Source organism: Lacerta agilis, chromosome 6, assembly GCF_009819535.1.
Source record: "Lacerta agilis isolate rLacAgi1 chromosome 6, rLacAgi1.pri, whole genome shotgun sequence".
Taxonomy (NCBI): Eukaryota; Metazoa; Chordata; class Lepidosauria; order Squamata; family Lacertidae; genus Lacerta; species Lacerta agilis.
The window spans coordinates 49,477,462-49,505,343 of NC_046317.1; the positions used below are offsets into that span (position 1 = coordinate 49,477,462).

The window sequence follows — 27,882 nt, forward strand, 5'->3', positions numbered from 1 at the left end:
CGCAATATGCCTAGCAAAAAAACTACTTCAGAGATTTCCAAGGCCATCCAAATCTAGCCTGAGGGGGGAAATTGGATGGGAGTTTTATGCTTTTCTAAAACCAGTCATGAATGAATACCTTTTTCCAGTCAGAATGCATGAACAATGGCATGTAGCTAATCATATTAAATCAATTCTGCTCAAATTTTGAGCTTGCTCCCATTTAGTGGTGAAGGGGAATGTTTGGGCAGGTGCCATGAGTAAATGGAGATAAATAAGAAGCTGTAAACACAAAAGAGGAAAGCTCATTAAATACACACATTTGTTGTTTCTTTTTTTGTCCAGGTTATTTACCCTGCCATTTCACAAGGACCTTCCTTCCTTCCTTCCTTCCTTCATCACAGTATGCCCCATGCCTCCCCGCCCCATGTAAGCAGAGAAGTCCATAGTCAGGAGTGTCAGCCATGATGCGTACCACCCCCCCCCCCCGCCATATCTCCTCATCTCCGTTGGATTTGGGGGAGGGAGGGAGGAGAGAACGAACAAGTGAAAGGAAGAGGCACAGGGAAAAAGAGAACATTTTCTTCACAGCAACTGGAGAACATCCCAGACTCTTAGCAACTGCCTCAGTCTGTCACAGCCATATGTCTGAAGGAGGCAGCCATTCCCCAAATCCAAGAGACCTGTAGAAATCTTGAGTACCAAGTGGCACAAATCCTCTGTTGTCATGGGGGGGGGGGGAGAAATCTAGGGGAAACTGCATTTCATATTTAGAAACCCACAAAATAAGCCAGAAATAGTTATATTTGCTATGGGGAAGAAAGGGAAAGAAAAAAAAGTGGAGGAAATCTCACAGGTACAACCCCAGTATACAGTACTCTGTTGGTAGCCTTTGTGTTCCATGTTCAGGCACAAGAGGAAATACAGTTGGCATGGGCCCCAATTCATGGGGATGAACCCATGTTGAAGAAGCTGGTTGCCCCTTTTCCCCCAAGATGATTTGACCGCTGAACTGCAGCATCAGTGTGCAGGAAGTAGAGAAGCTGCTCTCATGGGCAGGTGCACCATGGCTGTCAGGAGACCTAGAAAAGAAGAAGCCATAAAGGGATTGGGTATATTTTATTGTATAATCTCTTGGAGTTATAGTTTGCCTCAGGCAACATTCTTTCACACAAAACCTTGTGCATGTGTACTAAAGACAGCTTGTACCTGTTTCCAGTGTAACATGTGAACAAGCCTAGGAGATATCAGAAGTCGCAGCATTACTTTGTACAAGTCAGTCATCATAGACAATGCTCTTGATCAACCTATTGTCTTTTCTCTCTGCATTCCCAGTTTTTCAGATCGTTCTACCTCACTCAGGCAGCTCCATGAGCCAACTGGGAGTTCCTGGGAGCTCAAGGGGAACATTGACACCCTCCACTGAACAAAAGCCAAACCAAGTGTTTCGCAAAACAAAATCAGAGTATGTGCCTTTGAATGCAAATATTCAGTTGTACAACTCTTCAAATGTAAATTCCACATGCCATAGATCCTATGGCATGATGTTCCACCTCAAAGGTTTAATTTTGATGTACCATTTGATTAACACTGCACCTCAAACTCAACTAAATTTAAAATTAAAAAGGGCATAATGTCACATTACATCAATGACGAAATTGGCTGTGTGCTGTGGTATAGGTGGCACAATGCCCTCTCCCCTGCCCTCAGGTCTTGTATTTAATTTTTTTTAAGTCCACAACTTGCTTGCCAAGTGCATCATTAGTATAGCACGGGACAGGGCACCTCAGGCCCAAGGGCCAAATGCAGCGTACTGTGGCCCTTAGACCTCTCCTCAGGCCCCACTCCCTCACTGATCCTGCTTCACACACCCAGACTGTTTTTGCCTGACTGGACTGCTGTGGCCTTGAATTCTGCTGAGGCCTTTTGCTTGTCTAAATGGAAGATACCAAGGGCTGTGTGAGTGTATGTGTAAAAACTAGCCTCCTGTTCATTTGTTGTGCACACCGCTGACATGTGGTCCTCAGGAGGCTGCTTGGAAGAGAACACAGCTCTCCATTTGAAACAGGTTCCTCACCCCTGATGTAACATGTAGCTAGGCCCCATTCTTGTTCTATGGGCCAACTCCCTCCTCCTGTTCACTACGAACAGCCCGACGTCAGTAGGCTCTTTGGATGTTCAGCTTTACGAGCCCAGACGTGTGACACAAGTGACATTCAAACATGACCATGGAACACAAGAATGGGTGCACTGAGAAGTGACAGAGGTTTGTCGGAAAACTTTGTGAGCCTCGGCTCAAGAGCACAGACAAAACCCGCTAAGGAATTCCTATCTTTCTCAGCCCCTTGTGAATTCTGGACGTTCAGCTCTGTACAAAGGTGCAGTGGAAGGTGGCCCACTCACCGACCTGCGCCTAATCAGCTTGCCATTATCCTGTTAAGTCCCACCGACATGTGCCATACTCGCAGGTGGCAGATCGTAACAGCTTTAAGCACATTCGCTCCGGATTTTCCTCCTTAATCTCACTCTCAGCTTTTTCCTTTGGGTTGGAGAATGATATGCGTGAGTTTGGGAGCTGTGGAAAAGGAGGAGGGAGCAAGCGTTCTCCCCAGAGGACTAGATTAGTATGAATTCTTCCACAGGAAAGAAAGAAAAGTAGGAGTCACTTATTCAAAATTTTTGCAGAGTTCAGTAGAAACCCGACTATTTTTTTGATATGGGCATTAACATTTCTATGAGACCTGCCCTAAGAGAAACCTCAATTCCCCATTATGGGGATGGTTCCAGGATGAAGTAGAAACGCTGCCCTCATTCTCTGTTCTGTGAGCTTTTCAAAGTGCTTCCTCATAAAATGTTAGTTTCTATAGAAGGAAAGTGAATGCAAGTTACAGAGTGGAGGCTGTGCAATGGCTCCCAACATGGAAGCTTCAGGAGGTGCGCTGTTCCTGCTTACAAACATTCCTGCAAAAGGCCACAACCAGGTGGATTACAGTTTAAAGTAAGAACATAAAAACAGCCTGCTGGCAGTGGTCCCTCTACTTCAGCAAGCTGTTCTCACAGTGGCTACTCAGATGTCTGTGGGAAACCTGTAAGATGGACATGGCAGCAGTCTCCCCTCCTGTGGTTCCCATCAACTAGTATTCAGAAGCATTGCTGCTTCAAACTGTGGAGGCCCAGCACAGCCATCATGGATATAGTAACCTTTGACAGCCCCCTCCTCCATGAATTTGTCCAGCCCTCTTTTAAAGCCATATGGGTTGGTGGTTGCATCCTGCAGGAGAGAGTTCCATAGTTTATCTGCCACAAATCTTCCACCATGCAGCTTCATTTGATGTCCACAGGTCCTAGTGTTATGAGGGAGGAAACTTTCCGCTACCCAGCTACTCAACGCCATGCATAATTTTACGAGCTTCATTCATGTTGCCTCTTACTTGACTTTCCTATGAGCTAAAAAATCCCAAACGCTGCAACCTTTCTTCATAGGAGAGATCCCCTTGATCAGGGGTCAGCAAACCTTTTCAACAGGGGGCTGGTCCACTGTCCCTCAGACCTTGTGGGGGGCTGGACTATTTTTTTTGGGGGGGGGATGAACAAATTCCTATGCCCCACAAATAACCCAGAGATGCATTTTAAATAAAAGCACACATTCTACTCATGTAAAAACACGCTGATTCCCGGACTGTCTGCGGGCTGGAATGAGAAGGCAATTGGACTGGATCCGTCCCCCGGGCCTTAGTTTGCCTATCCATGCCCTTGATCATCGGGGCTGCCCTTTTCTGAACCTTTTCCAATGAGGCGCGATTTTTTTTGCTTCTTTTTTTTGCAGGGTTCTGTGTTTCCCCTGATTTGTACATAAATGATTCAGTGGCAAAAATGTGCAAACCCCACATTGTCAACCAGCTTGCATGAATATTTAATAATGCAAAATAAGAGCCTGGGCGATCGGGACAGGATTTGCCAAATCTGCGATTGTGTTTGATAAATATGGATGAGTCTCTCCGCTCCTCACACACCCCTCCTGCATCATCCCCTGTCCCGAAAGCCCAAGGTGGATTTATCTCCCCTTAACAGCCGAAGAATTACATGCGGGGTCTCAATGCATGGATGAGACAGTGGCATTGGGAGGAAAGGTTTAGATTTGTTAGGCACTGGGGGACTTCTGGGGAGAGACTGAGCCTGCACAAAAGAGGCTGGCTCCACTTGAACAGCAATGGAACCAGACTGCTGGTGTTTTCATATCCAAAAGGTTGCAGAGCATCTTCTAGAAAGATATCTGAAAGGAAGCTGCCAGGAGCTGGGGGAACCATCTGATTCAGGATGTTACTTGTCCCTCGAGGGTAATGGCGTCAATGTTTCAGGTCATGGAAGTAAGGGAGAGGATAGATCTTGGCAAAGGGCATACGGGAAGAAATGACAGCCAGTTAATGAGACCGAAGAGTTGTGGGTGAAAATTGCACATGATAATGATGTATGGAGAGGTGCATAATGTTCTGTTTATGAAACAATGCTAGCTGGAGGCTTCCAGGGCAAGATGGGGGAAGTGGAGGGCTTGATACTAAATGGGGACATAAAGAGGGTGGATGTTTCAGAAACCCAGTGGGACATCCGCACCACATATTTGAAACACACTTATATCACTTTAAGAGTTGTGGCTTCTCCCAGAGATTTCTGGAAACTGTAGCTTATTAAGGTCTCCTGGGGCATTTCGGCACCCTTAACAAGCTACAGTTCTCAATATTCTTTGGGGGAAGCCATGACTCTTAAAGTAGATTACAGTTGTACTTTGGAAGTCAAACAGAATCTGTTCTGGAAGTCTGTTCGACTTCCAAAACATCCGGAAACCAAATCACGGCTTCTGATTGGCTGCAGGAAGCTCCTGCAGCCAATTGGGAACCCTGTCAGACATTTGGCTTCCAAAAAAATAGTTTGCAAACCAGAGCAGTCACTTCGAGGTTTGTGGCGTTTGGGAGCCAAAACGTTCCAGAACTAAGCTGTTCGAAAACCAAGGTACGACAATACTTTAAAAGGGTGGTGCAGATGTCATGTGACCTAAGGCTGTCAAAACTGTCTTTAGCTCCCTCCTCAAACCTGAGGAACCTTAGTCATAGAATGGACTGTAGGGGAGGTGACACTGGACATACCAGACTGACTGGGAAGACTAACCACAGTGCAATCAAATGCAACAGATATGGTTATGAGGAGAAAGTTGTCCAGGAAATCCAACAGTTATATTTAATTTTAAAAGAGAAAACTTTTTTTAAAAAGGAGATTAAACAGGAGGAGGTTGAATTAGAGAGTCAAGAGGGTCAAATCCCTTCAGGGAGTTATTTAAAACCACAACAATAGAAGCTCAGTTAGAATGTATACCACAGAACATGAGAGTGACTAATAAGTCCGAGAGAATGCCAGCAGAATTAATGAACGGAGTCAAGGAAGCTTTAAAAGACAAGAAGGCTTCTTTTAAAAAGTGGGTCTTGCCCAATGAGAATAAAAGAAACTCTCGGGGAAAAACAAATTTAAGTTGACAATAAAGCAAGCAAGCAAGCGAGGGAAAAAAAAGTATTAGAGCACCATATTGTTAAAAACAGTGTGTCAATGATTAAAACGTCTTTAAACGCATTAGAAGCGTGAAACTAGCCAGGAGGCAGTCAGACCGTTAAGAGGACAAAGATGTGAAAGGAATTACTGGAGGAGGATGAAACTGAATGCATTCTTTGTGTTGGTCTTCATGGGAAGATGTTGGACAGACACCTAAACACACTTTTTCTGGGCAGGAAAGAGGAGGCGACAAGAGATTACCAGTAAGTCCTTCCGCTGATTCACATTATTTTTAAAACAAAATCAAAAACACAGTATTGACAGCACCCACCAGAGAGTTCTGAAATAACACAAATGTGAAATAATTTTTCTTATTTATATAATACAATCTATGCACAGGCCACTTCACCAAGAACAGGTTTTGAAAAGCCCCTGCTTCCAACGGGCTTAAAATCTAGAAAGGGACATACGGGGACAGCAGAGGAAAGGGGTAAAGAAAGCATTATTTTGAAAAGCAGGCATGTAGGCAAGGGTAAATAGAGGAGGAATATTTGATTATTTTAATTGCATATGCTTAGGCTGTGCAAAGACCATGCAGTTTGTTATAGGTACTAGTGACTGTAGCTCTGTGAGGGGTAGACAATATTTCCTGTCCCTGTCTCTATCTATCTATCTATCTATCTATCTATCTATCTATCTATCTATCTATCTATCTATATATTTGCTGGGGAAAGTGTATCAAAAGGCAATGAAAATGATTAACAGGTTGGAGCACATTTTCTACAAAGAAATGGGAATGTGTTTGGGTGTTTTGTTTTTAGGATGAAGAAAGGCAACGAGGTGTAAGAGGTAAAAAGGTAAAGGTCCCCTGGATGCTTAAGTCCAGTTGAATTTGACTATGGGGTGCAACACTCATCTCCACTCTCAGGCTGAGGGAGCTGGTGTCTGGGGAAAGCAGAGGCTCATAAAATTATGTGTGAGGCAGAAAAAGTGGGGAGGGTTTCTTATTTATTGAACACAACAGAAGAACTCCAGGTTACCCAATTGAACTGATTGGTGGCCGATTCAGACAAAAAGAATGCACTTCTTCATACAACACTTAGTATAGAATGGCTCCCATTACATGTGCTGATGGGAAGCTGATGGCTTTAGTGCAATCCTAACCCTGGTGTGGCTTTACTGCCATGTTTGCAGACTTGCTCAGCTTGTCACCCAGGGTGGAAGGTTGGGGTGCAGGCAAATCACTGCCCGAGGCTGGAGCTGGCAAAATCATTGCGCCCATATCAACCCCAATGCTGTTACCTGATGGCAGCAGGGCCAACTTAGGACCCAACAGATCAGCCTTGCCCCGCCCCACCCCAAAAGCTTGTTTTCGTATCTCCATAATGTTCAGACACATGCACCCACATTGCAATGTCACCGTGCTATATATTTCTCTCCCCCTCCCACCCCCACTGTGTGTGGCAGCATGGAACAGGGAAATGCACAACACGCTTGCATCGTAATAGGGGTGTGAGAACTTGAAGTGGGGCTGCCATTTTCTGTGGCAGCCCTGGATCAAGTATGATGCCTAACTTCTGCCCTAAGCGTTGCACTGGGGGAAGGAAGAATTTCAGCAGATGTGAAACATGGCTGGGGGGGTGCCGGTGTGGGACTCTGCATCTGGTGCGATTTCTTCAGCGCCATTATTTACAGGTGCAGGAGCCCTCCCGGCAGCTGGTCTTGGCAGGCCAACTGATGCCCAGAGCAAAACGTACGTGGGATGGCCTGGCAATGCCCACCTCTGCTCTTCTGTGGGGAGCATCGCTTACCTCCCTCTAAGCCTTGAAGCCTCTGGCATTAATAAAATATCCCAGTGCACTTCTAAAGCAACCTCCAGCTCCCCATTCATTGTTATTCACTTACTAAGCTGACTGCAGCATGGGCTGCTGGGCCTCACACATCCAGTAGCCTGCCAGCTGCTCCTGGATCCATGTAATCATCTGGGAGGGTGCTGCTAAAGGAGCAGTTCGGCTCCGATGCCTTTTGAATAAGAAATCAACTGGCACACAACCCTCTTCTTCCTGAGTGCAATCTTGACCCTATGTCCCTTCCCACCTCAGCTGGTGGAGCACACCACAGCCAAGCAGCTCTCCTCTAAAGCCAGCTCCAGAGAGGCTGGGAGAACATGAAACAGGTCAGCCATGGCTTCAAAGGCCCCAAACGTAAGAAAGTGGAACTGGAGGCATCACAAGTTTCTTGGCAGGTCAAAGCGCTAATCCTCAGCTCTAGAATCGTAGTGGGGAAAACAGGTTTTCAAGTGAAACTTCAAGTTTCACTGCTACCCAACATCAGCAAAAATCACTGCTATGCTGTTCTCATGTGCCTGTTCCCCAAAACTACTAAAAAAGGGTGAACAACCCAAATTACAATCCACACGCTCTCCTGTAGTTAACAGGGTAGCTTCAGATGTTCCAGGAAAAACTGTTTTTGCGTTTTAAGCCACCTTTGTGAATGTGGTTGTATGAAGAAGTGGTTCTCCAACATCACCACACCTCCGCTTCCCCAGATTTCTGAAGGGCAGCAACCCTGGGCTTGACCATGTCATTGTTCCCCATCAGCACTGAATCCCGGGGGGGGGGCACTTCCTGTGTTGTTTCTGATATAGAAGTGACATACTCTGAATTGCAATGAACTGAAATAAGAAGCAGAAGATGGTCTGCGCCGACATTTGTGCAACTCATTTAAGATAGCCATCCCTGAATTCTTCTTGGTGCCTACTGAAGACATTCTTATTTTGGACAAATCTACCTAGATGTTTAGAAAGTTTGTGTGAGTTTTTAATTTGAGTCTATTCTATTCTGGGTTTAACTGTCTGCTTTAAATTATGGTTGTAAGTTTTTTAGGTTTTTATTGTTTTATGTTTTCTGTAAACCGCTTTGAGGTTTTTTTTTCTACAATCAAGTGGTATATAAATTTTACATAACAAACAAAAACAAACCTGTCATTCCTGATCTACAGAGGTTGCCAAATTTCATGGGTGACCTTGGGCTAGTCCCTCTTATTAGGTCTTACCTTTGCAAGGTTGTTGTGAAGATAAAATGTGGGGGGAGAGCAAGACATGGATGCCACCCTATGCTTCTTGAAGCAACAGCAACACAAAATCCTAACACCTACCCCGATGGGACCTACAGCAGGATGTTGCTGTGCAGAATAATCATTTTCCGTGTTTCAGTCATGGCCTCCTCCTCATATGCCATTCTTTCCCCTCTCCCATCCCACATGGTTTTCCATTGGTTGTCCCTCCCTTCACCCCACCCCTTGGCTAATGGTCAGTCATTCTTCCACAACCTTAGCATGCTTAGTCTTCATTAGGTTTTTGGGGTGGGGGAATGCCCTTCCCACTTAAGTTCCCCCTCCCATGTTTTTTGCACATCTGTGAACTCTGCTATTCCCCTGAACCTGCTTATTCTTTCCCTCTTGTGTATGACTGGTCCCATTGCAGCTACATACAGAGCGGCACTCGCAGCCTGAACATGGGCAATAGGAGGAACAGCCACCATAATACACAGGCAGGTGGAAGGAGGGATGCAGCAGTTGCACTCACAACCCACTCCTTCTTTCATCTTCTTCCCCCACCTGTTAGAGCAGCAGGCGGAGAAGGAGATTAATGAGAGAGACCAGGAAACCAATGGTGTGGGAGGTGCCTTAAAGCACTCTAAAGCATGGGCGCGGTCTTCAAGCTGAAGCCTGCCAAACTGAACAGAGGGAGATTGGCTGGAGTTTCCCTTAGGAATAAAGAAGAACCGGCTTTGACTATGATGCACATTCATTTCTGCCGAAGTCACACCCAGCACAAAGCCAAGGCAGTAATCCGGGACTCTTAACTATTCTGCTGTCAACTTGCATGGAGGAAAAAATGGAGCTCCTGTGTTTCGCAGGCCTTATTACTCCCTCTCTGCACCGCCGAGAGCTTTGTTTAAGATCCGCCCAAATCCATCTCTACCTGTCTAGGCAGCAGTCATTTTAAAAGGCCCTTGGAGAGCACGATCCCTCCTGAGCCTGCGGTGAACTCAACAAAACAAATTGCTTGATGTGGGTCCCTGCAAGTGAGTTATATTAATAGCTGGCAAAGCCCTCGTGCGTGGCCCATGTACCAACTCTATTAGCAAGGCCGATTCCCCACAGGCAGAAGGGGCAGGCGATGCCTCCCTGAGCTCACAGGATAAACGGGAAGAAATAACGGCACCACATATTCTGCCGAAGCTTAGCATTGCTTCAGGCATCCTTTGCTTCCCAGCATTTCCCCTCTTGCTCCGTTGTGATGGCACATATAGTGACCCCCACCCTGAAAAAGAGCCCTCTGGATATGGTGTTTTGAAGGCTAAGATTCTCAAAACTCCAGATGGTAAGCCACATCCCATTTCTGAACTAGTTCAAAGAACGCAGGTGGGAATAAATGCACCCCCGCCTCACCTCTGACATCCCGTCCCTGCCAGCCACACCCATAGATTCTTCATCTATTTGCCAGGGTGTGCTTAGAAACCCTCCTTGTGGCTGGGATCCCTGGCTGGGCATGGTTCTGGAGCACAGAAACCTTCTGAGCATCTTCAGCCAAACGCATATGTAATCTTCCTTCCAACAACATGGGGTGGAAAGGAGATGTTGGGGGCAGGCCAGTTCAATATCCCCTCCACTATTTATTCCCTACCAGGGATGCTGCTGAAATTTGGTATGAGCTGGCCAAGCCTCTAACTGGCCTGTAGTCTTGCTTGCACGATTTCCCCATACCTTGGTACCAAGAATCAGATTACATCCCTATTCTCCATGCAATCTTAGGATGACAGAAAAGGGCTACACTACAGGATTTTGATACAAGGAACAGGAACAGACCTTGCCTTGTGGTATTTCTGCACAGCTGGTACCTACAGAATTGCTCTAGGCAGAACGCGGTTGCTGCAGCCAGGACAGATCTGCCATGGCCCGAAGAGAAGTTTCTTGGTTCACAAGCTGCTTCTCTCTTTTCGCAAGATGCCATCTAGCAAAAATCCTGCCCCTGCTACCAGCAACTTCCTCCCTCCTTCCCTCCCTTCCCACTGCTCAGTCCCCAAAGGAGGAAGTTGCTTTTGCTCTGTGACCCCCAGGGCAGTTTGCTTACCGTGACTGTTTTTATTCGCCCCAGTTGCCGAGTGCAGCTCCAGCCTGAACGGTTTATTAACAAAGTGCACTGCTCCCCATCATCGCAAGGCTCCATTCCGCACCACTGTTTGTTGACAATGATCTGGGCTGCCGAACATAGCCAGGGAAGTAAGGAGGAAGGAAAGTATGGAGAGAGAGAGAGAGGCAAAAAGGGACAAAAATTAAGCACAGGTTTAACAAGAACCATAGATAAAATGTGAGATTTGGGCTTTTCATATGTCAATTTCATAGTGCAATTCTTTACTTATTTTTATATTTATATCCCACCTTTTCTCCAAGGAGCTCAAAGGGGTGTTCCCTCTCTATTTTTATGCTCACCACATTGCTGTTCAGCTGAAAGATTATGACTGTCCCAAGGCTACCCTGTGAGCTTCATGGCTGAGTGGGGATTCAAGTGTTGCTCTCCCATGTTGTAGTCCAACACTCTAACCATTGTGCTACACTGCACCACGATAAAGGTGCACCACGATAAAACTGCCCTCCCAAATGAGTCTGTTTTCTCCCCACCAGCGAGACCACCCCCTCCATTTCATGGGAATGGGATTCCACGAAACAGGTTAGCACGCCTGCACATACTAACTAATTACTCAAATAGAGTGAGGTTTACTTCTATATAAGCACGCATAACGTGGCACTGTTAATAGGAGATATTTTGTCCATCATTGAAAAAGGCCCTTGGGGAACAGAGTGAAAATGAAAGCAAAGGAAAAGGGAAGGGGGAAAGGGAGAGTGGATCAAATCTATGAAGCTTTATGATGTGGTCATAACACTCCCTAATGTGAGAAAACAGGCCACCTGTGAGCTCAGAATAGCCTCATACTCGCCACATGTACCAAACACCCACCCACAGGCGGGGGACACCTTCCCACACACACATAGCAACACTAGGTAGCAAGTCACTGTTGCACAATCTCAGCACATTACAGCACAAGGTAACACATGCCCACACGCCAAAGCCTCAGGGAAGCTTCTTGTAAGGCCTTAAGGTTCCAAGAGAGAATCCTGTGGATTTTTGTTTTGTTTTTACACAGTAGCTCCCAAAATATGATCAAGTAGCTTCCTAGAATGGGAAAGTAATGATTTTGTGGAGCCAGACCATTTCCATGCAGTTCAGGAGCAGGTTACCGTCAGTCTCAGAATCCAAAAGGCATGGCTATTTCCCTGAGGTTTTCTTGTTTCACCCCAGAAAGGCCAAAGCTTTTCTGATCACTCTGGTTAATGAATATCAGCAACAGCATGTGTATTCCCAGGACCTGCCACATAGGTCCTATTCTCTCTCTCTGTCTCTCTATGTCTCTCTCTCTCTCTCCCTCTCCTTCTCCTTCTCTCTCTCTCCTAGCTTATCCACATTCACCTTTCCTCTGCTCTTTCCAGGCACAGTCTGCAATTTAAAGCTCTGTGTCCAAGCACCCCCCTTTTTTTTGCTCCAGAGCTTTCCCCATGGAAACCCACTCTTTAAAGCTGAATTGGAACAAACTTCAATCCAAGTTGATGTTTGCTCAGCACAGTGCATTAAAGTGCAGACTTCCGCCTGGATAGAGCAGGGCAAAAGGCAAGTGTGGATAAACTCTGCTCCCCTCTCTCTTACTCTCTCCTTCAGAACTTTTGTCGTCCAGTGTTTTAAGTCACAATAAAGCCTCCACACAGATAGTGAGTGGCCCTTCTCCCAGAGATTGCCTCTGTCTCCTCAGATGCTCACAGCAGAGAAGAAGAAGCAGTCCAACCGCTCAAACAATCTGATATCCCACCCGCTATAGCACACAGCCCATGAGGTTACCTAGCGATGGATGGAAAAGAAGGGAACAGTGAACAAGCAGAGCGGCAGAATGACAAGCAGAGAAACTGCACACTCTTCTTGAGTTGCAGGGCTTTTAAAGAGATGGGCTTCCTCTTCAGGCGGGCACCTAGAAATGCTAAGCACTGATAACAGCTTACAATGACATGCTTATCAGAAGAGGGCTTATGTATCTCCTCAGAGTGAGAGGGGGCTCTTGAAGCACGCAGATGGAGTGGCACTTCATGTCAGTCCAAACCCAAGGGTGAGGAGCCTTTTCCAGCCTGAGACCCGCTTTCCCTTCTGGGCAACTTTCCTGAGGCAGCAGGCTAGTTGTGGGTGGGGCCAAAGGCAAAAGTGGGAAGCATAAGGCATTATCAAGGACACATTCCAGCCAGGCAAAAACACTCAAGGGTGTTGCAAAGCAAGGTCAGTAGGGGATGTGGCTGGAGAGGGGTTGTGGCCTAGGAAGAGTCCCTGAGGCCAGACAGAGAGGCTTGGGGGCCACATTTGTCCCCCAGGCTCGAGGATCCGCACCAAAACTGAATGTAATAACTTTATTCTTTTTATAACTCTATTGGATCTTAGTTTTGACTAGAAAAACCTCAGCTGGTTAGTTTCAGCGCCCCTGGCAGAGACCTATAGATTTAGAGTGGGAGAAAGACAGCAGTCCCTGCTAGCATTGGAGAGTTCACAGAGACTGTGATGTATATCAGTAGGAGAGCACCAAGAAGCCTCAACATTTATCTCCATGTTTAAAGATGTTCTTATTCCTTGTTGGACCTGATCCACAGAACAATCAACTGAGGGAGAAGGAGACCTTGCTCTCTTACCATCCACACATGCAGGTTTTGCTTTCGTTGTTCCAGCCACTTGACCCCTCCGACAAGCACACCGCGCTGTCTGCCTGGCGATCATCCTCTTGGGATGGCTCATATCTCTGTCCAATGCTGTGATTTCACACGTCCCCACCTCCAGCTCCTTTCCTGTAGCGAGAGATTGGGAAATGAGACAGACTTAATCCCAGAAGAACAGGAGAAGCACGCAGCCTGTTCGCCAGAGCAGGACATGAGGTGCCAGGCGTTTTGGGTTAAAGATGCAGCCTAAAATCACTCAGCGTCAATTGAGTATTATGCACATACACTATATTTCAAATTCGACCACTCCCCGTGAAACACTTTTGTGCACATGTGTACACTTTTTCCCACTGAAAACAAAAATGATTCTACTGGTTTTGCATCTTCCAATTTTGGCAATCAGCCAAGAGGATAAAAATCAGGCCGAGAATAGAAACACCTTCCAAGAAATGTGAACCCCTTTCTTTAAGTATGTTAATGACCAAAATCAAGACCCTGTTATACCAATTGCTCAAGATTTTCAATGAAAGGTTATGTTAAGCATTATGTTTGAATGTTGAATATGTAAGTTTACATCTAGAGCCAATGGACAGAATGAACACCATTAGATGTACTGCTGGATAAGTGCTTACAAGTGGTTCTTGTATTTACCGGTATTTATTTTTAGAAACCAATAAAAAATGTTTGTTTGTTTTTTTTAAAAAAATTACACCAGGCCTGTACAGTTCCAGCAGCGATGGTTACCCTGATGCTGAGAGGAACCCAGGCTATCTCCATAGGATAGCTAGCAATGTCCCAAGTCACTGGACCAAATTCATCCATTTTGCATAGCTAAGCTTTGTGGCCTGCCACTAGATTCTCAACATGCTGAATCCATTCCTCCGCTCACTAAGTCCCCCTGGGGATGGAATCTGGAAGTTTGGAAGCATCACACTTTTTTTTTTTTTAAACCCACTATATACAAGGCTGAAACGACTGAGCCAACAGTCCAGGAGGTGAAATTCAGACGAGAAGCTGAACCCAGACATTCAACAGAATGTCTGGGTTCTGTTGACATTCCTTTACAAATGCTGCAAGGCGCTTGAGACCTCAAAGAAGGGACTACCGCCAGCCATGCATCCAAGTGTTTTACTGGAGAGCCACCTCTAGCCAACACAGGGCTTCCCAAAACCCTTTTGTTGTTCTCTCCACTTTTCGGCTCAGGGAATGCCACACAGGGGCTGGGCAGCAGCAAAACACCCTCACATTCACCTTTTCCCATTTAAATGGGTTGGCCTCACACCGACTCGCTGCTTGTGTAGCAAGCATGCAAGAGATTGCTCCTATGAATTCCACTTTGTCTTTGCCACCTATCTACCTGGGCAGGCCAGCCTGCCTGCTTGCCTGGCCACCCTGATAACACTATTTTTCCAACCGTTTCCTTCAATCTCTATATACTCTTCTTGCTGCGCTATCAGCTGTTATCCAAAGCAGGGAAACAGACTGAAGATCTACAAATACTGGGCCTGCTGGCTCATAAGCCCCTTATTGTTACTTCTTGTGTTACCATCTGTCCGAATTCCTTTTACTTTCTCCCCAAGCCTTGAGTTATGTATACTCAAGTTATGTAAACTCAAGTTATGTATCTCCACATATCTGTATGTGTAGCTTGCCCCTTTGAATAAGTTCAAAAGCCCCTCTGCTTCCCTATTAGATGGGCAACAACACTTTCTCATTTCCTCACATCTTCTTCAGTGGCATTCATGTGATGGAAGTACATGCGATCACCGGGATTTATACCGGCACATGCAGCAGCCTTTTCATATTTATTTGGACTGTAATATATACATTCAATCTCCAGCTCCCTGTTCTCTCTCTCTCTCCTAGAGAGTTATTTGCTATCTGAATAAGTAGATGTGAGCGGCTGAGACGTTTCTATTAGAACTGCATTCACTGGGTATGATTTACCTTGCTGCATGCTCTGTTATACCTTTTCCTGCTTATGATGACTTGGGGACTGATCCTGCCTGGTTTGCTTAGTGCTACTGACATCAGCAGGGAACAGACTCGTAGTAACTTTGCTTTAAATAACTCCTTATTGTCACCATATCCAAGTGCCACAAGTTACTCACATTGGGGTGTTTCAGTGACCCAATGTGACTGAGTGAGCCGTTTCACACAGTGGTTGTGTTTCTCACAGCCCAACTGAATGTAAAGTTTGATGGACAAAACACAGGCTCCTGATTGCAGCGTGGGTATGTGCCAGGTATCGCAGCCACTCATGGACCCACAGTTGTTGTTGTTGTTTAGTCGTTTAGTCGTGTCCGACTCTTCGTGACCCCATGGACCAGAGCACACTAGGCACTTCTGTCTTCCACTGCCTCCCGCAGTTTGGTCAGACTCATGCCAGTCGCTTCGAGAACACTGTCCAACCATCTCATCCTCTCTTGTCCCCTTCTCCTTGTGCCCTCCATCTTTCCCAACATCAGGGTCTTTTCTAGGGAGTCTTCTCTTCTCATGATGTGGCCAAAGTATTGGAGCCTCAGCTTCAGGATTTGTCCTTCCAGTGAGCAGCCAGGCCTGATTTCCTTAAGAATGGATAGGTTTGATCTTCTTGCAGTCCATGGAACTCTCAAGAGTCTCCTCCAGCACCATAATTCAAAAGGACCCACAGTAGACATCCCAGTCTTAAGGAGTCTGCACCTGCCCATTATGTCTTACAAGTTTGCTTGTAAGCAACTTTTCAAACAGATGCTAGATAGTCCCCTTGATAGAGATGGGAAAATTTGTCAATTTCAGGTTTTTTCTCCAGTTTTTCCACATTCAGTTCCTCATATTCCTGCATCAGTTTCTGAACAATCTTTTAAAAACAAGTCCTCATGAGAATGCAGCAGCATTTCAGTTCAAATTTCTAATGTACGTAGGCAAATTTGCACACAATTTTCCCTGACATTATAATTTTTGTATGCTATTTTCACATATGCATGCATTTGTATCCACACATTATTCTAATGCATACTTTTTTTTTTTTACAGGTAGGTAGCCGTGTTGGTCTGCCATAGTCAAAACAAAATAAAAAATAAAAAATAAATCCTTCCAGTAGCACCTTAGAGACCAACTAAGTTTGTTCTTGGTATGAGCTTTCGTGTGCATGCACACTTCTTCAGATACCTTTTTTTTTGTACACCTTACTTGGCTGGAGAACAGCCTGCCAAAATTTGAAGAAGTGCGGATTTTGAAGGATGGCTGAGTTTCAGTTTGCGTACTGTTTGTAAAATTGTGAATGAGGTAGGCTTGCCAGCAGGAGCACAGGGTTGGCTACACCACTTCATCTAGACAGCCCTGGTCTTAATCTGCCTCCCAGGCATGCTGCTTCAGCTACCAGCAATGTGTCCTGCAATATCTATGCAGACATTGCAAGCAATGCTGCCCCTTTTTTATTTTTTTTTAATAGTTAATTCTTTTTATTTCAAAATGCAAGAAAATACAGAAAAGAGAAAGAACAGAAGCAAAAACAATAACATACAATAAACATAAATACAGAAAACATAAATACAAACAAGTCCCACTCCCCCCACCACCCCATCACCCTGTGTTAACTTCCAGCCTTTTTCTTGATTGCGGTTTATATATCTTTAGTTCTTATGTATACCTATATCCATATATTTCTTTTTTTATTTTGTTTTTTGAGCCCTTCACCCGTCTGCTAGAAGATCGACTTTTTCTACAAAGTTTGCTAAATATTCTTTAAACATTTTCCAATCTTTATTTGTTTTTGGTTCAGATATTCCCGTTCCCCCCCCACACACACACCAAATTTGGTATGTTATCAATTTGATTTGCCAGTCTTCCTTTCTTGGTACTATATCATTTTTACATTTTTTTGCGATTAAGAGTCTACTGGCTGCAGTTGCATACATCATTATACATTTATCCTTTTCTTTAATTTCCTCATTTAACATTCCTAATAAGAATATTTCAGGGTCTTTTCTGAAGGAGTATTTAAGCACCTTTTTCATTTCTTTATATATTTCTTCCCAGAATTTTAGAATTTCTTTACATTGCCACCACATATGTAAAAATGTTCCCATTTCTTTATGACACCTCCAACATATACACCTCCAACTGCCTTTGTATATTTTCGCCAATTTCGCCGGGGTTAAATACCACCTATATTGCATTTTGTATACATTTTCTTTCAAATCATAATTTGGCGTGAAATTTATATCCCTTTTCCATAATCTTTTCCATCATTACTTCTTTTATCTGTTCATCTTTTGTTTCCCATTCCAATAACAATTCGTGTAGATTTTTTATATATTTACTTCCCCCCTCTAATAATATTTTATCTAATGCTGCCCCCTTTAAGACTGTTGCTTGAAGCAACAAGTAGGCATGCCTACAGGAAAGTACATTTACTTGTGATTAGGCACCCCAGCCTGCTATCTGCTATCTTTCAAGCAGTGCAGGGGTGGGGGGGGAAAGCCTAAGGGCCAATTGCCTTCTGGACAGCCTTCCAGGGGGGCAGTTGTGGGCAGGGTCACAGGCAAAAGTAGACGCATCAATAAATGCTAGTTTTACCTTTGTACCGTGGACCTGTTTCTTGACACATACGCATCTCTATCCATCATCCATCCAGGCAAGCAAGGTATGAGCTCTGCCCGACAGAAACACTCACTGAGTGTGTATGGCAGGGCCGGTAAGGGTTGTGGCTGAAGACGGCATGTGGCCTGGGAAGAACCTCAGGGGCCAGGAAGCTAAGTGTGGGGAGAGCTGCATGTGGGCCTGATGTTCTTCATCCATGAAGTAGTGCATTTGTCCCTGGCACATAATATAATCAAGAAAAGGAAGGGGGGGAAGGAGGGAGGAAAGAGGGACAATAAGAGAGGAGCGACAAATCAAAATGGAAATAAAACAGGGGGAAAGGCACCGCTCTGGAAAATATTGATTGGAAGAAAGAAAGAGGGGGAAACGCTTCAACTTCTTTAACTGCCTGAGCAAAGAGGTGATTAAAGCACATTAAGGGATAGCTGCCATGTTCTGTGATCTCAGAAATATGCCCTAAAGTGTAGAAAGGCAATTATAATCTATGTCAGTGATTGCAAAAGTAGAAACAGACGGTACAATTTATTCCAAGCTAATTCTTTCTGGAATAAAAATGGTTGCTTTTTAACACTCGGTTCCCTAGTTTTCTGGGTACGCTAATTGCTGAACGCTCTTTTCTCCCAATTTGCTTAATATCGATGGAATGCTTTGTCACCTCGGAGTCTCAGCACCATCGCTCTACTAATGTGTTTCATTTTTACATCCTTCTTTATCTTCAGATGAATTGATTTGGCATCGTGGGGCTGGAAGGGATCTGAAAATGATCTATAGCAACCCTTTGTCCTAAAGGAGCCTTAACGCATCCACCCTAAGCCACATCACACGTGAGCCCACCAAGAGAGTAACAGATAATCTAAAGCAGCGGTGGGCAACAGTAGCAACAGGTGTCACTGCTGCCTACCTGGCTGGGGTGGTGGTGAGGTTAAGGCAACATCATCAGGACTACTGGATTGGCTCCCATCAATGCAACCATGCAGACCCAACCTTACCTATGCTCCAGGAAAGTAGAAGTCAGGTTCTGTCCCACCACATAGGCTACAAGTGATGGGCTCTACTAGATTATTTCCCATTTTGAGGCAGATCAAGGTTTTCTGGCTTCCAGTTGTTTAATAACAGAAGGAACAAAAAGACTCCCCCTATTAGGTTGTTAGGTGTCCCTGATCTGTAGTATTTCAGATGCAGACTTCTACACATGGATCATCCCATTGGATGGCTCATGGGGAGGCAATAGGTCATGGGCTCCACTGCCTGAGCCGCCCTTTTGTATCTGGCTCTGATTGGTGGACAGCTTTCGGGGTCTAGGAAGAAAGAAATCAGATCCCACAAACCTAAAGTCTGGCCACCCTTTACTGTACTTAATCTATAATGAAAGTGGAAAACTGAAAGTGGAGAACTGCTCATTTTATGGAACATGCTTTGCAGAGTTTCAATACTAGTTTAGCACTGATTTGATAAAGAGGTTAAGAGTTTCCGAGGCCCTGGTTCAGATCTCATATTGGTCACAAAAGCAAGCCTTGATCCTTTATAGAGGTGAAGGGAATAATATCTCTTCACTTCATGGTTTTCCTACTCTGTTGGGGAAGGGGAAGCTGCATTTCTCCATCTCTGTATATATATATTTTTCCCTATTTGTAAGCATAATCAACAGTTAGCACTTGTGTATATCTCTCTACATCAGCAGAGTATGGCATTAAACTGGACTCACAAATCCTCATGCAACTCTTCTAAAGCAAGCATGAAATATTTATTATCTCCCTTGGGTAAAACGGCAAGCCAAAAATAGCAAATTTTAGCTTTGGGTCTACACTTGACTCAGAGATTTTTATTGGCATCTCTCCACCCACCACCTATTTGGCTGATCAAAGAGAAGCTCGAACAACATATGAAGTATGGTTTGCTCAGAGCAAAAAGGCATTAAGCAGGAGCTTTAATTCACACATTGCCGCACCATGCTGAAACGACATTAAATCCCTGTGTAGTATGCCGTGTACGACAATTCTACTGGAACTTTCTGCTTTTTGCTTCTTCTAAATTTCACACCTGTGGAATTCCCTCCCATTAGAAATCAGGCAGGCACCATCCCTGCTTCAGTTTCAAAAGCTGGGTTAAAATGGTTTTATTTCAGGATACCTTTATACTATGAATATTGTTCTAATGTTTCCATTTTCTGATGTTTTAATACACATTTTACATGTTACACACTGTATGTGCGCTGCTTTGAGACATCTACTGAAATGTGGGGGATAAATTCCTGAAATAAACTACTGTAACAAACTTTAGTCTCGACTGAAATTGGAGCAGAGTTAAGCATTTACACAGCATATATTTCACTTTAGCGAGAGCAAACCTCTTTTGCAAAGGAGGCATTCCAGGTCTTGTGCACTTTCAAAAGCCCTGAAAAACACAACCATGGCACATATTGAACAAGACTGTATTAGAGGGAAATGAGCAGTAATTGTCACTCTTCCTGATTTTGTTTCCCAAGCCGTTGATTCTTTGTCAAAGTATATTAAGTTTGGCCTAAAACAGGAGTGGGACACTTCCTGTCCATATGCCTAATGAGGCCCAGAAGGGGTCCTAATTTGGCCCATGAAGCCATTTCCCCCAAACAGTGCCCACTTGCCTGTCATCTTATGTAACATCAGGTGTAAGGAAGGTAAAGGCATGGCTGGCTACCATTACAGTCGTACCTCTGCTCCCGAATGCCTTGGGAGTCGAACATTTCGGCTCCCGAACGATCAAAAACTGGAACTGAATGAATGTTCCAGTTTTTGAACGTTCTTTCAGAAGCCGAACATCCTATGGGGCTTCCGCAGCTTCTGATTGGCTGCAGGAGCTTCCTGCAGCCAATCAGAAGCTGCGTTTTGGAAGTCAAGCATTTCGGAAGTCGAACGGACTTCCAGAACGGATTCTATTCAACTTCTGATGTATGACTGTACTTTGAAGTCTGTTTGCAAGAGGTTTGTATTGAAACCGCTCACAGACTTCACAGTGGTATCTCTCAGCACCTGTCAGCTGATGGGTGCTGAATGACAGTGCCTCTGATGTCCATCAACGACAAGGCCCTTTCAACTTGACACCTGGAATAATAATGAGGTCAGGTGACAGTTGGGTGGCCCTGCCCACCGATCATAGAAGGGTCATGGGGTGGGGCAAGGAAAGATCTAGCCCACCAGCCAGATCCAGTTCCCCACTCATGACCTAGCAGGTAAGGCCCAATTTGCACTATACATTTAAAGCAGTATCATTTCACTTTAAACAGCCATGGCTTCTCACAAAGCATCCTGGGAATTGCAGTTTGTCAAGGGTGCTGAGAGTTGTTAGGAGTCCCCTTATTCTCTTCACAGACCTATAATTTCCCAGAGTTCCCTGGGAAAAGGGACTGCTGGCGAAACCACTCTGGGAATGGTAACTCTGTGAGAGGAATAGGGATCTCTCAGCACACTTTAAAAACGATAATTTCCAGGACTTTTTGTGGGAAGCCATCCCTGTTTAAAGTGCTACGATACTGTTTTAGATGGCGTGCATGTCAAAGTGCAAGTAGATAAATAGGTACCGCTCCGGTGGGAAGGTAAACGGCGTTTCCATGCGCTGCTCTGGTTCACCAGAAGCGGCTTAGTCATGCTGGCCACATGACCCAGAAGCTGGACACCGGCTCCCTTGGCCAATAACGCAAGATGAGCGCCGCAACCCCAGAGTCGGACACGACTGGACCTAATGGTCAGGGGTCCCTTTACCTTTAATCCAGTCCACAATCTTCAGCTTGCCACTGAGTCTAAATGCAGACTTTACAACTACAACATTGAGCCAGTTGGGTTCCTTATTGCTTTTACTCTTCCGCCTGTTTTGCTTAACATCCAGCCAATGAAGAGTTCTGAAGAACTCAAAACACTTGCTCTGTTTTGTGACGTTTTCCCCGGTCCGCCTAAAGCTATTTCCCAACTGTGGATTTCAGAAACTTTCTTATGGATCAATGCTGCTTCCATTTGTGTTATTTATTGCTGAATTTCAGGCAAAAATAACATAGCTGGTTTTGGATTTATGTGTTTCTTCTTAGAATTTTCGCTATACAGCACATCTAAAAGCAATTCTGTTTGGGGGGTGATATGTACACACACACACATATCCCAGCACTCGGTTTTCCTTGCCATGGAGGCATAGCAATGAACTGCAAGCAATCCCCATCTTAGCTGCTTTACAAACTGTCCAGTGAAAGAAGCTGTGCAGCAACCGGCCTTGTGACCTAAAACACACCTAGGGCTCTGGCAATGCAGCTGATAATTGGTAGTGTCTTGCTTCTTGCATGCCGGTGACCAGCACTGAACTCATAGATCCTGCTTGACTGACTGAGGCTGCATCATCTGAATTATTGCATAAATGTTTGGTTTCAGTTGCTAATTGTGACATTATTTATGGATCCACATGGATCTGCAAAATGCCTCTCACATCCTGGTTTGCAGGAGGCCTGTCTTGGGAGCTCTCGGTGGAACGTTTACGCTGACAGTGCTCTTTATGTTTCTGGGTGAGCAAACATCAGCACAGGATTTCTTCTGCAGCTTCTGGGCTTGCAGAGCTGTTTGCTACACAGCGTAAACTGGGGGAAAGGAAGTTGGGGAAAACCAAGGGCAACAAATCAGTTACTTAACAGGGCTCAGTGGATCTTGCACACACGGGGGGGGGGGGGGAGAGACCCAGAAAATGTTGGTTAGCAGCTACCCATGCAAATTGCCAACTGCTTCTAATAGTCTACTCCTTGTGTAATTCCTATTCATTGCTCAGTGGTGCTTATGTGGAGTGTTTCAGACACAAACATGGCTAGGATTTTCTGTTGTAAGTCAAAATGAAAATAGAAAATAGACAGAAAGACATTGGGTTCCTCTTCTGGTAGAAATGTCTGCAAACCTGGAAAACTGAACTCCCCTTAGAAGCCGTCATCTGAAAATGGGACCCTGAGCGAACCAAAACTGAACCACAGAATTATTAAAAGTGAACATGGGTGGGTCTTTTCCCCATTGTGAGGGGGGTGGGGCGGACAGCCAAGTGAACAGAGCACTTGACTTTCTCTCCCAAAGTTGTGGGCTTGCACCTTGCAAAGAGTTTTAGAAACCAACTGTCACCAGGGCACTCTTCTGTAAACAAATACCTAATCAAGTGGGCTGGGAAGTCAAAGAGGTGATATATCATTCTCTTGAGTGCAGAAAATCATAGCAACTAGTTTCTCATTAACAACCCAACCACACACAGGCCTAGGTGGCTCTTGCCTTTGGAAAATAACCTCTTTCAGGACCCAAACTGCAAATTTAATGGACTCTGGGACTTTCAAGTAGACCTCACTCATCACAAACCTCCTTCCTTTAACCACTGGTAGCTTTTGCTCAAAGTAGGGGTTAGCACCACATTGGCTACCTGTGACTGAAGAGTTTTAGGACCAGAAAAAAATAAGCTCTGCTTAAAGATAAGAATGGCAAGTTTGAAGGTCACTGTGTTTAGGCCAGTGTTTTTCAACCACTGTTCCGTGGCACACTAGTGTGCCGCGAGATGTTGCCTGGTGTGCCGTGGGAAAAATTGAAAAATTCAAGAGAATTACTTTATATATAGTCAATATAGGCACAGAGTTAAATTTTTTAACATTTTCTAATGGTGGTGTGCCTCGTGATTTTTTTCATGAAACAAGTGTGCCTTTGCCCAAGAAAGGTTGAAAAACACTGGTTTAGGCTGCAGAAAGAGACCCAGTTGTGGCAAAATAATGTGTTCAGCATCACAAGTGAAAGCTAGTGACAGGATTGGAACCTGATCTTAAAGGAGGCCAGACCATTGGAGGTCTAGTATTGTCTACTGCAAGTGGCACTAGCTCCCTATGGGCTCAAGCAGAAGCTTTTCCCATCACCTGATCAAGCTCCATGATGCATCTCAGCAACCAAATATCAATTAAAGTGGGTTGATATATTAAGATAGTATGTCCTGAGGGTCACATATCCCTATGCCTTAGTGTTTACCTAAACAAAGAAGATCCTTTCTCTGTTCACCTCCTTCTCTCTCCAAAAGCATCGCAATTAAGTGCATGTTGAGCATGTTAAAGTACTTAATCGTGAAAGTGAAATCAGGGGCATCGCTAGCGGGTGGCAGGGGATAGTCCACCCCTGGTTCCAGGGGAGGGGGGGTGACTCTCAGCATGCCCACCCCGCAACTCATAAGTTGCTCAGTGCAGCAGCTGGCTTACACAGCACACACTTTGCTTTTTCCTTCCTGCTGGGAAGAGCCACAGAAGCAGAGCTCTGCCCAGCCAGGGCTCCACCCAGCAGCCTGGCACATTTCACCAGGGCACTGCCCTCTCAGGGGACACAAAGGTGCCATCTTCAAGGGGTGACATTTGGCAGCTCCACCTAGAGCTTCAAGCACAAGCCAGAGGAAATCCAGTGGCTTTGGGCTTAGGACTCACCACAGCACTGCAAAAGAATTAGCTGTGCTTGCTTTACTCAGTCCACCTGGACCTGGGGTACCATCCGCCCACACCCCTTCAAGTCACAGTGAGCGTTTTGCGCACATATGCCCCCCCCCACAATGCTCTGCAGCACCTCCGCAAAGCATTGTGGGGAGAGGCAAAATGCTCACTGTGACTTGAAGGGGTGTGGGCGGATGTGTGACAAAAAAATATCCGCACCGGGTACCACTTGGGCTTGCTATGCCTCTGAGTGAAATGGAATCCTAAAAATAAGCCAATGTCTAAATCAAATGTCTAGATCAAAACCAACAATGCAAAAAAAAAAAAAAAAAAACCTCTTCCTTAGACTGAGGTGCTTTCTCTTCCATGCATGCCTTGCTACTTGGGCTACTTGGCCTAAATTTTAAAACTTTCTCCAACTGGACTGCAAGTATCAGATTAAATCAATCTTCAAAATCCATGCAGTAAACATGGTCATGTCACTTGTCACCCACAGCAGAACTGCTCAAAGCAGCTAGCAATCAACAGACCTGAGCCCTTCCAGTAAAGGTTTGCTATGCAAAATTATTCAGCCCACCAGAAAGAGTCAGTGGGAGATTACCCAGTGTGCTAAGAGCAACACAGCAGCCATGAACTGCACCCGTTAAACAAGGTGGGCACAGAAAATGAGTCTGATGCAGAGAGAATGTGAAGTCACAAGGAGGAATTCAGTGTAGCCCTAGGCAGATGGCTCCATTAGTGAAAACATTTCTGCTTGCTTCATGGAATGATCTGCCTTCTCCTTCCCCTGTTCTGGGGGTTCTCCTGCCTCAAACCATTTTGGGGGGGTCACAGGAGGCATCCACGAGGAGGAGTGGAAAGTCACATTCTGCTAGAGGAAGCTTCTGCTTGGGAGGGCTACTGAGTTGAATCCAGCCCATTGTGCATGCCCATGCGCACATCTTCAGAAATGAGTCCACTGAATTAAGTGGGACTTACTCCCAGATTTGTGCATCTAGAGCTGGGATGGGAAACCTGGGGCCTTCCAAAAGTTGTTGCATGGCCAAATATCAGGGATAATGAGAGTTGATATTCCAACAACTAAAGGGCCACAGGTTCCCCATCGCTGATATAAAAGGTTGCAGCCTCAGATAAGGATTTAAACAGCCTTCCTGAAGTCCTCCAGATCTCTTCTTTCAAGAAGGTTTCCCTTTTGTGTGTGTTTGTCACGTGCAAATGTTTCTCTCCTGGCTAGAACCACCATTCTTCTGCCCTGGTCTTTGGCTCTTCAAGTTCTGAATCCTTCTTAGATATTTATTTTATTATTTCATAAAATTTATAAACTGCTCAATTGTAAAAACAAGCAAACAAAACACCTCAAAGCAGTTTACAGATATGAGAAATTTGCTACTTAAATCTCCCTTCCAGGAGGATTGTTATTGCACATGTAGCTTGACTGAGCTTACAAATTTCGGCTTGAAGGCCCTCATTATTCAATGGGCCTTCTTCCCACACACCTTTGCACAGAAGTAAAGCCTTAAAATTCGCTGGTTACTCTTTTATTCAACGCTGCTGCCTCCTGTATGGAAAAAGTGTAGGAAATGTGTAGATTGTGTATTATGCCTTTGAAATTTAAATTCTTCAAATGACCCACGGAAACCAGGGAAGGAAGACCTGGGATTGGTTGGAAGTGAGGTCACCAGTTCCTTAATCTTGCCTTTGCTTGCCTTTTATAAAATGAGAGGTTAGAGGAATGACCAAATGTGTTCTTGGAGTCTTGATCCCTGATTTTAATTTGAAAGGACTCTCTAACTCAGCTGTGAAAAGGGAACCCAGGCCGTGTCCCTTGGATAACCTGGGTGCCACTATGTCACAGAATTTTAGCTAGCTTCCAATTGCTTGCTTTTGTTTTCTATGCCCATACTTGGGCTGGTTTTTTTGGCAGGGGGGGGGGAGCTAAATATGTAATGTGCTTAAAGCAATTCTGACATTTTGCCAGGGTGGGTGGGTGGGTGGGGTGGCCTACATCTTCCCTGCTTCAAAATACCAACCGGCCCAAAGCTTACCAGGTGCTTTTATAAAATCCAAGGAGTCTTGGGTGCCTGAAAGGCCTTTCCGTCCAAAGCCCTATGTGCCTTTCTGGTTCTGCTTGCTCTTTCCTACCTGAATAAAGGAGGGATGATCATGGCCAAATGGGCAGGCATTTAGATTTGTTTTAACATGTTCTCCTCCTCGCCAGCAACCCCAGGATAACCCTCAGGACCTTAGACAGCGGCAGTGATCCCTATTTAGATCATCCCAGCCCCATCGCAGGGTTCCGATTTGTGCATAGCCTTGAAGGCGGAGTAATGGAAGCTCCTTCCCTGCACTCTCTGCAAAGGCCATAAGGTGAAGTGGCAAAGTGGTGTATGAAACGGGCACCAAACGTACCTTCCTTGGGTGGATGAGAATACAGGAGCCAGAAGAAGAGCAGGCAACAAAGTGTAGCACTTATCCCTGTAGACAGCTCTCTCCATCCGGCCAGCATCCTTATAGAGGTTTTCCCAGATGGGCCAGCAGATGGGCCAAAGAGAGTGGTGCCCCCTCTCCGCCCCCTAAATCCAGACCTTCACACAATCCAACTACCAGGGGGGTGTTTTCCTGGCACAGAGGGGCTCCAGCTGTGCCTGGAGCACAGCTGCATTCCCTTCACAGCAGAGCCAAGCGACAGGCAGTAGCAGCATCAGGCTTCTGAAGGGGGGGGGAGGGGGCAGCTTCAAACTGCTACTTTACAGAGGCTCCGACGAGCTCCTTTTAGGATCCGGTGCTTCTCATCCCGAAGTCCAGAGGCGCCATAAGTCTTATTTCTCACAGGATGCCGAGGGGCGAGGGGGGGGGGGCCCAATGGAGATAAATGTCTTCTTTTTCACATGCTATCTCCCAAACTCCAGCCTCCCCGCTTGTCCTAGAAAAGAGGGCGCTCCAAAACCCGACGGGCACCAAATGAGTCGCTTGAAAAGTATCCCCGGGGTCGCAGCCGGAGGGAGCCGCCCCTTTCCCGGGTGCCCGCACAAGTCCCGACCGCCCTGCAGTTCGGTTCGGGACTTCCTCCGGGCCTTTCAGCTCCTTGGCGATTCAGCAGGCGCTGCGCCTGTTCCTGCGAGCACTTGGGCGCCGTTGGTCAGGAGAAACCCTCGCGGCGGCGCGCTCTCCTCCTTGCAGAAGAGCCCACCCGGGAGCAGATCGGCTCCTCGCCTGCGCCCCCGCTCGCTCCGCCGGCCTCCCCAGCACGCGAGGAGGACGATTCATCCTGGGATGCGAGAAAGAGCACGGGGGGGGGGGTCACGATGCGGCGGGAGTGAGCGCGCGGGGCGGGGGTCCTCAGCCAGAAGCTTCCGCACCCTTTTTTTGGGGGGGGGGATACGCGCGATTCCTGGTGTGGACGCGCGTCGCTGCTCTCACTCCAAGCGTGCCGGCGAAGGCGCGGGGCCGCCGCGGCTACCTGTGGCAGGGCGCCTTCCCAGGTCCCGGCCGTCGGCTCGCGGCGTGATCTGTCGGGGTGTTTGCGCGCG

At 45.8% G+C, this 27,882-nt stretch overlaps 1 protein-coding gene across 3 annotated transcripts; it reads right to left on the reverse strand.

Annotated features, from left to right (window-relative positions):
- Positions 1-464: 464 nt before the first annotated feature.
- Positions 465-27,654, reverse strand: LOC117048567 (chemokine-like protein TAFA-5). Of its 3 annotated transcripts, XM_033152551.1 has the most exons (5): positions 26,762-27,211; positions 20,258-20,304; positions 13,303-13,455; positions 10,655-10,782; positions 465-1,061 (listed from the first exon to the last, which is right to left on the reverse strand). In XM_033152551.1, the coding sequence occupies exons 1-5, from the start codon at positions 26,845-26,847 to the stop codon at positions 1,053-1,055; spliced, it is 423 nt and encodes a 140-aa protein (XP_033008442.1). In that variant the 5' UTR covers positions 26,848-27,211; the 3' UTR covers positions 465-1,052. The 3 variants fall into 3 exon arrangements, with proteins under 3 accessions (XP_033008442.1, XP_033008443.1, XP_033008444.1); XM_033152552.1 differs by lacking the exon at positions 20,258-20,304 and having other exon boundaries at positions 26,762-27,209; XM_033152553.1 differs by lacking the exon at positions 465-1,061 and having other exon boundaries at positions 10,671-10,777; positions 26,762-27,654.
- Positions 27,655-27,882: the final 228 nt, after the last annotated feature.